This window comes from Drosophila yakuba, chromosome 3L (assembly GCF_016746365.2).
Source record: "Drosophila yakuba strain Tai18E2 chromosome 3L, Prin_Dyak_Tai18E2_2.1, whole genome shotgun sequence".
In the NCBI taxonomy this organism is placed as follows: Eukaryota; Metazoa; Arthropoda; class Insecta; order Diptera; family Drosophilidae; genus Drosophila; species Drosophila yakuba.
In genome coordinates, this window is record NC_052529.2 from 4,144,426 (window position 1) to 4,157,852 (window position 13,427).

The window sequence follows — 13,427 nt, forward strand, 5'->3', positions numbered from 1 at the left end:
CTGGCAATTGCAGGTTAAATGAGTTGTAACACATTTTTTGTAAGTTGTTTGCTTAATTATGAAGACTTTAAATATTTTGATTGAACTATATAATATCTACTTTAAACTGATTTTAATGTAATTATTACATTATTTGAAAATGCTTATAATAATTTTTATATTTTTTTCCTATTCCAGGTAAGTTTTCAATCCCCTGGCGAAACCGAACTAGTCATCTATCTTAAGTATACCATCCTCTGGTAAGCCTTTCGAGTCCATTGTCAAGGACAATCATGCCCAGAAACACGAGACTAAAGTCGCCATAAAATAGTCGGCCATAACCGCCATATAGAGCAGGCAACAAACCCATTAGTCTGTCCCATTTATAACCCTCCAAAATACCATTCGTCGTTTGTCTGCGCTCTTTCTATACCATTAAAAAAAAAGGAAAACTTTCATTATGACATTTTATTGTCCTGGTTGCCATTTGCGCCGCTCATTGTGGCTGATTCTCTGGTTGTTGTAGTTGCCAGGAGACAATGGCAATGATGATGGGCAGGCGAATCGGGATTCCCAGCATCCTCAGCACTGTCGGCCGAGATGAGAAAAGGCGAAAATGGAAGGGGAGTTGTGCCAGAACCTCGACAACAAGCAAATGGTGTAACTGCTGCCGGTTCGCTTGTTCTAGTTGTTGTTCTTTCAGACCATGTCACCAAACACCAGCCAGAGAGAAGTTGCTTTTGGTGGCTGCACAGAGAAAAATTCATCTATCGTATGAATTTATACCGCACAAAACCATTTTTAATAAGTTAATGATCAGATAAATGCTACTCTTTAGAGCTGGATTTTATGGGCACAAAATTTTATAAGTAGAATCCATTTCTTACCGTGCATTTGTCATTCGAGTTCCGCCACCTACACTCAACTTTTATATTGTCTACTCTCTGGTTTTTATTCGCCTGTTCTATATTTGTTTTGGTTTGCTGTTCCGTTGATGTCCCGACAATGGCGTTGATAATTATTATAAGTTTTATTATGTAACTTTAATGCTAGTTCGGGGACTCGTCTCGTCTAACGCGACTTTAGAGAGGACAAAAAAAAGAAGAAAACTGATGGAAACTATCTTTTCCATTTGCTTAAAGTGTAATATAACACTGGGATTTTTGAGCAAAGTTTTTCCTTACCAACTGAGGATGGGCAATAGATTTTGTTTGCTAATTGCTCAACAAAGAATATAAAAGAGACAAGCTAATTAAATATGGGTTTTGTAACACTAAAAGACCATAAAGAGATTTAAGATTTTTGCACAATTAATTAAGATTACTTTCTTAAAGATTTATGGTAAACTGAGCTCTTTCAAGTTATTCTAGAAAAATTTTCCTTTATTTGTACACTTTTTTAATGAAAGAGTTTGCAATAATTTGTGCCAGACATTGTTAATTCATTGTTGACTTTACCTTGTTCCGATCAAAGTTTTTGTATTTGCCTTTTCCTATAAACTTTTTGCTCAGTCGAAAGCAGATTCGGCGATCCCACAAAACAAATCTTCAGCAGAGCCAAAAGAAGTTGTGGAACTTCACTTGTTTAAAGAAAATGGGAAAAACTTCTTAAGAATATTTCCCAACTCTGCCTGTCTCAATTTCTTCTTTTATGCCTTCAGCTTAATTAAATAAAATGCAATTTAAAACCGTTCATTGTGCAATTGCTGCCTTTTCTTGAAGGAACAAAGACCCCATTCCCATTTCCATCGCCCCCTTAACAACCTGAAAAACAACACCCATGACGTGGAGAACACGTAGAAGAACACGCAGTGTGGGCACCTATAAGGATGCAATGTAAACTGGAAGTTAAAGGGGTCGACTAGACGGGGAGGTGTAAAATGAGCCAAGGAAGTGGTTTTACTTAAGACTTACTTAAAGCAACATACACGATTTGAAAGAAAATAGGCTACAACAGTAATGACACTTCATTTTAGTATTTTATTACATTTTATCGACGGTTATGCTGTATTAAATGTGAACTTTAAAACTTTAAATTAAATTCATTGTAAGGGCTAACGAGGCTTTAACTTACATGCTCACATATGAGCATATTATAGCCACGCCCACCCTCCGCCTGGTCTTCACCTCCCACCGCCCACTTTTCCATGTCTACGCCCTGCTTCTTAAGCAACTTGCGCGGTCGTTTAACTTTGTGCGGCGGCGATTAAATTTCCAAGTTCTTGGACTCCAACTCATACCGCCTTGCTGCCCCCCCACCGCCCCCTTTTCCCTGCTTGAGCAATCTTACCGCTTCTTATCATGTGTTTACTATACGGCGAAGAAAAGTATAAGTGGGCATAAGTAGGCGAAGAATGCAGGAATGAAGGCGAAGAAGAATTGCACTAAGCGCATTAATTGAATTGTAATTGCCGACGCTGTACCACGCTTTTCCACAATGCATCCAACCACCCAACCATCCACCCATCCACACATCCACCCATCCACCCACCCACTCACCTTGCCACCCATTTTCCGGGCGTCCATCAGGCAGCTAGAGAGCTTTATTGTTGTTGTGTCACCGATTTGGGAGTTTGGAATTGGAAGCGGAATGAGAATCGCGAGCAGCCTGCCACTCAACTGGTTTACCCACATATACATAGTGATTTCCAGCTGCGACTGCTTCCTCAGTTTTCACTCCCATTTTCCGCCCATTCTTCGCCGCCTTTCTCCCCCCGCCATCCCCATGAGCTGTGAGTTTTCCAAGCTGTGTGCCAGCAGTTACCAACGGCAGCAGCATGCCAAGCATTTGGCCAATGCAGTCGCTGATTTGTGACTTCCAGGGTAGCTGCATTTTTGGGGCAGTAACATGAGTGTTTGGGGGGTGGTGACCATTTACAAAAAAGGTAATACAAATATATAATTTATGTGCAGCTAGAGGTGCCACAAATAGTTTATATTGCACATTTAAATCTTATCTTAAATAAAGTGTCACTGAAATGCTGCAATGGATTTAGTTACACAAGAAATCCTTGCAACTATGTATCAATAATATTATTTCTTTCTCGCTTGCAAAAATCAGTCTCTTATATAATTTATTTACTTTTCTGCTTCTTTCAATTTTTAAACATTTAAAAAGAGTTCTTTGAACTTCATTAAATCAAAGATTCCCAATAAATCTGAGACCCTTTGACTTCACGCACTTATGTACCTATGCATACAGGGTATCTGATGGCCACATAAATCTCAATTTCAATTGTGCATTCCAAACACTTCTTGTTGTTCTTCTCGTTGTTGGGTTTATTTTTGTTGTTCCCGCCGTTGTTGTTTCGCTTCGGTTCTCAGTCCTCAGCTCTCAGTTCTCCGTTGTCGGTTGTTTGGTTGTTCGGTTCGTTTTGTGTGTTGGTTTACTTTGGTTGGCTTGGGCTTGTGTGGCATGCAACATTGGCTGGGCTGATGGCCCTCCGCCTGTGTCCGCACAACACCCAATCCCCCAATCCCCCGAATCCCCCTATCTCCCTGCTGTCACTCTCGTTTTACTGGCTTAAAGGACGCTGAAGGTGAACAACTGCAACTGAAACCGGTTTTCCATTCACCACTCCTCCTCCCGGGTGAGGTAACTTTGGGCAGCAGGCAAACAAAATGTTTGCAGTTGCATTCACTGATTAGAACGTGTGGCAAGTTAAGCAGTTTCCCTTCTCCCCTTTTCCCCTCCACCCCGTTTTCCTGCCTCAGACAGCTTACATAAATTCACGTCACTCATACGCCACGTGGGCTCAGTTCGGTATCGCACACATAAAGTGTTGGGCAGTTGGGGTTGTCTTGTTCTCGCTATTCCAACTGCTCTGGGGCTCTTCGTCAGCAGGGAAAGAAAATTTAATATTTATTATAGGAAACCAAATCAGCTGGTATAAGTTATATGTAAACTCTAATGTTTTAGAGACACTAGCTTTTATTTTTTATTAACTGCAAAAATTATATTTTATATATGCATATTACACGGTACATTTTTTTTTTGATTTTAAAAATTTTCTTTTATTTTTTGCCCTGCACTTTCTTTTGCCATATCAATTTTCCCTTTTGCTTTAATCAATTTATGACCTGCAACTCGCTCGACTGCCGCCATTTGCCACATTACTCACGCAGTTTTATTGGCCTTTTCAATGGCCACGCCCCCCTCGGTGCCCACCGCCCTCCGCCCAGCGCTTAAGCCATTTAACCCTTTTGTGCATTGCGCAGCGTTTTAATTTGCTCACCGCCTGCGAGCAGGATTGCGATGGTGGCATGTCCTGTTTTTATTTCCCTTTTCCACAGGTTTTTTCACCGTTGAATGGCCAGATAAAATTTTCTGCTCTGCATAAAGGAAAATGAAGAATTACGAACGTTCATCATCTTCGGTTGCTTAATTAACTTCTGATAAACGAACGCTGCCTGCTAAATGAATTCAAGTGCCATACTCAAAGAAAATCAATGCCTTTGCATGGATGACATCACCTGAATGTTTGTTTTGTAATTAACCTGAAATAACTTAATTAAATCAAAGCTAAAACATTTCCTCAGGAGGCTTAATCAACCCGAAAACTCAATAACATTGAAACTATGCGAACTCCCGCTGTTTGAAATCATTCAACTTCCCTTCCCACGAAACCTCATGATTTGTTTGGGTTTTGTTCTCGCATCTCCATTAATCAAAATAAAACGACAAAGCAAAGCAAACACACACACGATATTCCGAGAAACTGGTGGTTTTAAGAACATTTGTTTAAATGTGCAGCGAGTTCCAATTAAAACTAGATATATGGGAGTGTAGCGTTTGAGGCTAATAGATTTCATAACTCCGAGAGATACACATTTTCTGCACTCGGCCAAGTTTTGTGTTAGCTGAGCTGAAAGAACGAACAAAAAGGCAACTGCAGTTCTGCCTGCCCTCCTCGGGAAACCCCAAAAAGCCAAAAACAAAAAGATTTGTGAGCCGCAAAAGTTGCATCTTCAATCGCAAAATAAACAGAATGCTAAATGGAAAATGTTTGAAGAGGGAGAGCGAAAAGGGTAGATAGTTAAGAAGGAAGTTCATTTCCTTGCAAGGACTTTGACTCAACTCTCCAGCCAAACTCTTTTGTCTAATTATGCAAATTTTAAAGTGAACACTGGTCTGCAAGACAAGCCAGCTCCATAAAGTTGGACGTCAAATTGGTTTGCCAAAATTATGTTTGCAGATCTTTGCAGGCAATTAAATTACATAGAAAATTTGCAACTAAAAAAATCTCTTTTAAACTTTGTTTGCGTGTCTAATAAAATTATACAATATTTGCCCTAAGTTTGGCTTTTATATTTTGGCACCAAAAAGTGTGAACTAATTAGTTTTTAGTCAATTTGTATGGAAATTAATTTTATGTAAATTGCGCTGCGTGATTTCCAACTAAATCAAAGGGACACTGTGAAAATGTTGTTTTGGATATTCAATCAAAGTGTACACTGTAGAGTGTAGTTTACTGCATAGTTTTATATATATTAAATTAGCCCGCCATGCAAACACTTGAGACATTCATCAAGTAGCTCCCCCTATTTTTCATATATTTAATTCCACTCGAGAGTGATGCCCTCAAATTAGTTTTGTGCAAATGAAACTATCTGTCGGATTGCGGGCAATTAAAGCACTTGAGACATTTGCCACTCTCCACGGCAAATGATTTTCGTTTTTACTCATTTTATGCCAATTCGATTCGCTGCAGAACGCGCACATGTGAGGTTCTTCCTCCTATTTTTTCATCACCATCAGATGCGATTTTCCTCTTTTCTGGCCTCCATTAAATGCTTGTGCGTGCTGTTTGTTTGCTTTAATTTTATTTTCTTTTTGGGCATAGCTGTAAATTGGTTCTCACTCTGCTCGCGGCAAAGAAGAAAAAAAAGTAGCAGCCAAGTTGATGACTCAAAATGTTTATAGACCTTTTTAGTGGAGACCGAGACCGTTTTGCATTTTATGCGATTTTTCGTTTGTTTTTTCATTTGAGTTGCTTCTTTTTTTTTTCTTTCTTTTATTGCAATAAAGTGCAGAGCAGAATTGAATGAAAGTGAGACCGGAAGTTTGTGCTTCGCTCATTGTTGATTGCCGGAACATGTGGAGGGGCATTCTCGCACATATATGAATAGGATGGGGAATAGGGAACTTGGTGGGGATTTGCAGGAGGGGCAGTTCATGGTCGATTGGTTTACTCAAGAGGGAAATGTTGGAGACTGAGTGCTGGCAACGGAGGAAATCAATGTGCTGGCTATATGGTGTATTCGGAATGTTATGACATTATAAACCGACTTGGGCGAGGGGAATTTTAATTATCCTCGCGATTGAGTTGCTTGGTCTTTTATGATCCAGACGGAGTTTTGATTTTATGGCTTCTGCGAAGTGTTTGAACTATTATTTGAACTATTAAGAGTGATATTAACACTTAATTTAAAACAAAAATTGCTTCTTTGTGGGGAGAGATTAATGTTAGTCTCGTATTTAGCTATTCAGTTCGCAATTCATTTGCATAAACTCTGCGAAAAAACATTTATTGAATTCGAATTGTAATTACTTTTTTCAACCTTTTGGTTTGTACACTTTGTAGTCAAATGCGATGCCTTTAATTGGTTTATATATTTCCCACACACATTTAAATCCGATTTAACGCCCTTCCCCCAAAACTTTGCGCAGGAAATTGTCAATTTCCCTTCTCGTTGCTCGCAAAGCCATAACTAAACCACAACAAACACAAGCAAACATTATTTAGCATATTTATTTGGCTGACATAAACATGAATTATTATTGCGGTTTTTTTCGGAAAGAGTCGGTAGCCGGTCAACTTTGTCCACAACTTTTTGGTCCTTAATCCATCTCATTAGCAAATATGTTTGCATATATGTACGTATGTACGTATGTACGTATTGAGGCTGGCGGAAAAAGAGAAAGCTGAACGTGTGGAAAATTGCAGCTCATCTTGTCCTCCGCAAATCCTGTGGAAAGAGGATTACGAGGGAGGTAATTGCATTTGGGTAACCTCCCTCTTTTCTGGCCCAATTTCTCAGTTATTTGTAGTTATTTAAGCTTATTGATTTTATGGGCCCATACACATTAAGCAGGAAAAGCCGAGCGAGTGGCAAGGAAAATTGGGGCAAACATTTTGCAAATGTTTTCATTAGCCCAACTTTGATTACATGCTAAGCTCGCCCGAATAAACTTTCGCCAGCATTTATTATTTAAATGATTTTATGGGCGGGTTCCACATGTGTTGCTAAGTGTGGGGTTCTTTGGGTCCAGGATTGATGGTAGTCACTTCAAAGGTCAATTAAGTTGGATGGTCCATTTGCCCCGCCCCCTGACACACACACACACACACACAAACAGACACGCCCCCCAACCCGAATTCATTGGCCAGTTTGGATCATCGAAGGAGTTTATTTTTCTAGTGGCCCTAATCCGTTTCGTTTTCAAATACAATTCATTTCGAATGCTGAAAGTTTTTGCAGCATGACGGAAGGTTGGGAAGGGCACGTCGTTTTCCATTAAATTTACCTACGCAAAGTAAGAAATAAAATGTCAACTAAAGCAACAAGGGAAAAGAAGATTTACTTCTTGTTGAGTTACGCCAGTTGCAAAGTCGAAGGAAAGGGAGAAAAGCTGTCTACAAACACGCAGATGCACTGAAACAAATGCTCAGAACAAGATGTTTTTAAATTTAAGCAAAATATTGTGTCAATCTTTAGTGCAATACCGCCAATTATAAGTTTTAACTATTTTACAAATGCTTTAAATCGAATTTATTATAGAGCCCCAGAGCCAAATTTAGTGTGCATTTCCTCAGTGCGTCGAAACTTTTCCGCCTTTCCGGTTCACAGAGTACACAATAAAAAGCAGAATAAACTGGTAGCTGGCAGCATGAATCGGTTAACACGGCGTATGCGTAACTTCTAAGGACCCACACCGAAGGACCCTCACGTGCCATTGCAGCACTGGAGATAAAAAGCAAAAGTTAAAACCATTTCACACGCAATTTTTAGCCTACTGTTATTTGCTCAGCCGGTGACTGTTGCTCCAGCTCCGCCTTTTTGGTCACCTGGGGGAAAAAGTCAGCAGGAAAATCCAGAGGCAGGAGGCCATTTTCCTGGGAAAAATCGAGGTTTTCTCGCCGGGGGAGTGCGTGTCTCGTCGGCCTAAACAAATGCAACACTTTCGGGCCCAAACAACAAGGAGAGAGCAGCACCATGACTACAAAATTTATTTCCCCTCGCATGGCAGCCACAAAAGTTTTTCCAGGTGCGGTTTTTGCGGTAGGGTTTTTTAGGCCTCGGGGCGATCCAAATGCAAATTAGCCCGGTTTCGGGTAATTGAAATGGACGGCGGAGCGGAGGGGAGGAGAGGTCCTGCGTGAAAAGTCAGCTTGCTGGAAATGATTGATATTTTTTGCGGCAAACTCATGATAAGGGTTCGTGCGTCGAGGGTGTGGAAAATGGCTAGCCACTGGGGCTTGGCATGTTTACAAGACTTTCGATGTGTTTTTGGGCAAAAAAGTATTGCGAAATGAAAAATGCGAAAAATTGTTAGGTGTCTGAAAAGGATACTCGGATCAGAAGAAATTGTATATTTATTATAAAGTAGGTATAGTTTATCACAGGCCAAATATACTCAAAATAAGTTGTTTTAAAGGAATGATTTTATAGAAATAGAAGGGATAACACGAGATACTTATTGATCCACAATTTAATCCCATATAGATAAACTCGCATTAAAAAACAGAACCTATCCCTAAGTAGATGATGATTGTATCCTTTATAATTTTTGGAAGGCATTAAAGATTGTTACCTTTCTTTTATTGCCTCCAAAGCCCAATAAACCGAGACCTAAACCTAATCAAATTTTTTGTTGATGGGGAGTTTGAGTTCTTGCTTAGCTCCTGTAATGCCGGAAACCCGCTCACTGGGGAATTGTCCAGCGGAGAAATGGAGAAAGGAAGCGAAAATGTGAGGGTGAGAGCGTGAGAATGCCTCTCTTTCGGGGAGACATTGGCGATATTCCCAGGCTTTTAATAACTGAACAAGCCGCTCATTAATAATTTAAAATAGAGCACCAAAATATGCGATGCCCCAATGGTTGGTGACCTCTCTTTCCCACCCCTCTGCCCTTTCCCTCTCGCCCTGGGAATGGAGTGGTGAAAATGGTGTGGATGTCAAGTTATTTGAGAGAGTTTTATTCTCTCATTTGTTTGTTGCGTGGCCACATTCCTTCATTGGATACTCGTTTGCTCCGTGTTTCTCTGTTGTGGATGCCTTTGCACGCGTCTCCGCCTCTCTTTCTCTCGTCACATCCCCCTCTCTTTCGTCCCGGGTAGCACCATCTCCCTCTGTTTGGCCGATGATTCATGCTTTTTGCCCACTGCTGCATTAAACAATGGTTTCTTAAATTATTTATTTTCGCCAACACTTCCTCATGGCAGCTACATCAGCATTTTTCTCTCTTTCTGCTCTTTGTTTCTCTTTTTGTTATGTTCTGTTTTGTTTTCGTTATTTTATTTTGTTTACTTTTTGGTTTTGTTGTGCTTTGTTTTGGCTGCTAAATGGGCGTAATAAAAAACATGCTAGTTTTTATTTATATTTTGCATCTTTTTAAAAAACAATAAACGCTTAATTTACGATTTTGGGGAACTCTTTAACGTTATTGCTTTGGAAGCTACCGCGATGGTGAATACAAATTTAAAGTCATTTTTAGTTTTACTAATTTTTCCCTGTGCACTTATGCCTCTGATTCTCGCTACTCTGTATTTTTATTTGTGACGTAAGCCGGAACGCAAAGCTCGTCTTCAGCTGTTCAAACTTTGCCGGCTGCGCATTTTTTTGTATTTTCCTCTTTTTGGCCTGAATGAATTTTCATAGTAGCGCAAATAGCCGTGGAAAACTTACCACGACGTCGCTGCCGGCGTCGCAGCTGCTGCAGTTGCTGCAGCTATGTTGCTGGATGTTGCTGCCATGCATTTGCTGCAATGTTGCCGCTGTGTTGCTATGATGTTGCTAGCGCCGCTGCGATGTTGCTTTGTATTTCTGCTGTGCCGGCGATGTTGCTGTTGTGTTTTTAGTTCACAATCGAACGTTCGCCGCGGCTGACGTTTCGCTCTCGCTCGCTCTCGCTCGCTCCCACTCACTACCCGTCTCTTTCGCGCGCCGTCCGCCGCTCTCTTTCACTCCGCCAGTGGCTTTCAAACTGCAGATATTGTACGTCACATTGCTGCTGCTGGCTTTATTTTGCTCGAATTTTTGTCGCAGCCTCATAAATCACAGCTTAAATAACCAGCGAGCAGCAACAACAATAGGGTCGCAATAAATATAATAATCATATTTAATAATTTGTGTACCCTTATTGTGGCTGTTGTTGTGTGTAGCTTATTTATTTATTTGCCTCGTGTGTGTGTTTTGTGTTTGTTTATTTGAATTGTTTGCTATTTGAGCAGCCGGAGTGCGCGAAGTGCGCACCCCAACGAAATGCGGTCTCTAGTTTCAATTAGAAGTCCGAGTTCGGGTCCGATTCAGCCCCTTAACCCCCTGCAGCACCCTGCCCCCGCTTAACCCCTTGAGATCTTAGCACCCCCACATTTATTTGAATTTCGCTTATTTGCGAGGCTTTGCACGGGTTGAAGTGCGTTCAGCTGCGAAAAGGAAACCAAAACTGAAGGTTACTTTTGTGGCAGAGCAGTTTATTATTATTGCTATCTTCGGGTGTTTTTTCTCTTTTTTTTTTGGCAATTACGATTTGCACAGTTTAACGAGGCCCAATTCATAATAAACTCAAATACAGTGGTACCTTGAATAGATAGAATGAAATAGCCAAACGACGACTGAATATCAATTAGCACTGCCATTAAATGTGCTAATGGCTTATAACCACTAAATATTTGATTAAAAATCGGAAATTTTGTATGGAAGATAATTATTTTATACCTTAAAATATTCCACAAAAAAGACATACTTTTTGTAATTAAAAGCTCATAAAATTATTTAGTTATACTTTTAGTAAACAAAAGTAATGAAATCGAATTATATTCTGGATAAGCGACCACTGTACCAAAAATAAATATGTATCATAATTCGTTCGAGTTCAAGGCGGTGCGTGACTTTGAAGTGTAAACATTTGGCGGCAATGCGAGATAATCGTGATAATGAACTTGTGTCTGTGCTCTGTGCCTGCAGAAGCTGAATGAAAAATGCCAAGAGCGTACAAAGAGATCAGAAATAGCCCCATTGAAGATAGTCACACAGACCAGTTGCTTTATCTGCAAAGATTCCTGTAAATCAGTAGCCGCGTCGCAGATTCGATTTCCAAACGCTTGCTGACTCAAGATATTTTACCCACTTTCGAGCAATTTGCATGCATCACCGGAAAGTGTGACGCAAATGCTTGCGTTTGCAGTGGCTGTAAAACTGCAAAACTGCAGGGCTCGAGCTGCAGTCTGATTTGATCTAACGAGATTTGCCTTTGACCCAGCTAAGCCAAGAACCCCTATCTTTTGATTGTGCCACCCCACCTTTTCCCTTTGAGTCGCGACCTGCCCTCACCCTTAAATCGTAAATCATGCAATATTGCGTATACGGCGTGTGCGGCAGGACCCTTTCAACCCCCTTTAAGAGCGCGATGTCTCTCTCTCTCTCTCTCTTAGGTTCCACAAGCCGGCTTGTGCTCTCCTCGCAAGAGAGCGCTACTCTATGGCACGAGCCAAACACCACCCACCACCCACCGCCCACTGTTAGTCGCCCTTGCGCTACTTTTACCTCCTCTTCTTCTTCCTCGCCAGGCGTAACGTAAAAACGCTGACGTCGTCGTCGCCGTCGCTGCCGTTCCGCAGTCGACGTCCTTTGTCCCGTTTCTCGTTGACCTCATTTCGTGTGCGAATCTCAAAGCTGCAGGTTGTGCGTCCCGGCGAAAATATCCCGAAAATAACACCCCACAAATTGCGAGACTTTCGGTGAAAAAAAGAGTGTAAAAGAGTTTCCTTACCAGCTTTTATTTCTGATTTTTAAGCATCAGTGTGATAGTTTTTCAATTAGAAGGTGTCTTTCTTTTATGATTTTTGTCTTTGATTTGTGTAGCAAAAAAAACTATTAAAAACGTGTTATATTATTTGCATTATTTTTCGTTGCTGCTTTCAAAGTGGAACTTTGCTAATAAAATATTGTAAAAAGTGTGACTTTGCTGCAACTACTTAGGCGCTTTTTATAATATTTTGCTGAACGTGAAACCACTTAAAAGGGATAAAAATCAACAACCACCCCTAACAAACAACCACCGTAGAAAAAGTCGAAGCTCGCAACAAAAAAGTGTCTTTCGAGCGGCAAACTTTTTCTGCGGCTCTTGTTGTTGTCTGTGGTCGCTAGATTTATTGTTGTTTTGTCTGCAGATAAAATTTGACCTCGTTTACTTGCAACTTCGACGTCGCCGTCTGATAAACAAAAAATAGAATTGATAAACCCATACATTTTATTCAATAGTGTGTGCTGTGTTTGGAGCTTATGTGTACTATATCTCCATCGGATTTGTGACCCAGTGAATTTTTCGTGTACCCAGTAAAACCAAAGATATGTGTGCCATAAACGAGAGTGTTAACCCAACTACTTAATCAATTGAATAACATTGAAATAAACTTACCTGTGCGCCCGAAATTCTTCTTAAAGCAGCAACATGGCCGAATTAATCAGTCAGCCCACTAAAATTAACAACAATAATTTTGGTGCCGGTGCGTATATACACATCATAAATAATCCACATAACATGACTGTATCTTTTTGTTTGATCAGTGATCAGTAGAGCGCATATGAAATTCCTCTGTTGTAGGTACTTGAGTTTCCTGCCCCAGAGGAATTGATCGAGCATATAAACAAAAAGCTGATGCTTCACGATTTTTATAAATTATTTATATTGATTCGGCTTTAATTGGCATTTGTTATGGTTTCTCGACTTATTTTTAGTTAGGCGGAATTCACAGTGTAATAAAAGCGCTTGTTTATTTTGTGATGAACTTTTAAAATATAAACAAATTCCGCCAGTTCCGAAATGCTAACGCTGATAGATTTTCGTCTATTGTATGAGTAAAAATAATTATTTTGAAAATTATTCATTCGGCCAGAGATTTTAAATTAATGTTGTTTCTTACAGCAGCAGGGCTTCAATGTTCAATATTCTTACATATTCTTCGGGGAGCTGTCAATAATTTATTTGTATTTTGTTCTTCGTGCATTCGCATATATTGGCAGAATGAAAAAGAATTCCCCCATAAATTCAACTCTCAATTTAAATTTCAGCACACACACTGAAGTCTGCAACTTCCTGCCGTTCATCCTTTTCAGTCATACACACTTGAAAATCACAAAAAACCTCCATATATATATAAATGTATATATATTTTTTGGTTTGCTGCAGTTGCCATATAAAAAAGCAAATAAATAAGTGCATAT

The 13,427-nt window shown here is 40.1% G+C and overlaps 1 protein-coding gene across 5 annotated transcripts in view; it reads left to right on the plus strand.

Moving 5' to 3' along the window:
• Positions 1-13,427, plus strand: part of LOC6532833 (cyclin-dependent kinase 14) — a 91,919-nt gene that overhangs the window by 18,767 nt on the left and 59,725 nt on the right. Inside the window, exons 1-2 of one of the 5 annotated variants that reach the window (XM_039374204.2) lie at positions 10,066-10,196; positions 12,374-12,709. The exons of 2 other annotated variants lie outside the window; for them this stretch is intronic. In XM_039374204.2, coding sequence (XP_039230138.1) covers positions 12,655-12,709 — 55 coding nt within the window. In that variant the 5' untranslated portion in view covers positions 10,066-10,196; positions 12,374-12,654. Of the gene's footprint in view, positions 1-10,065; positions 10,197-11,842; positions 11,956-12,373; positions 12,710-13,427 lie in introns of those variants that run through there. 2 more of the 5 variants (XM_002093534.3, XM_039374205.1) reach the window with 2 other exon arrangements.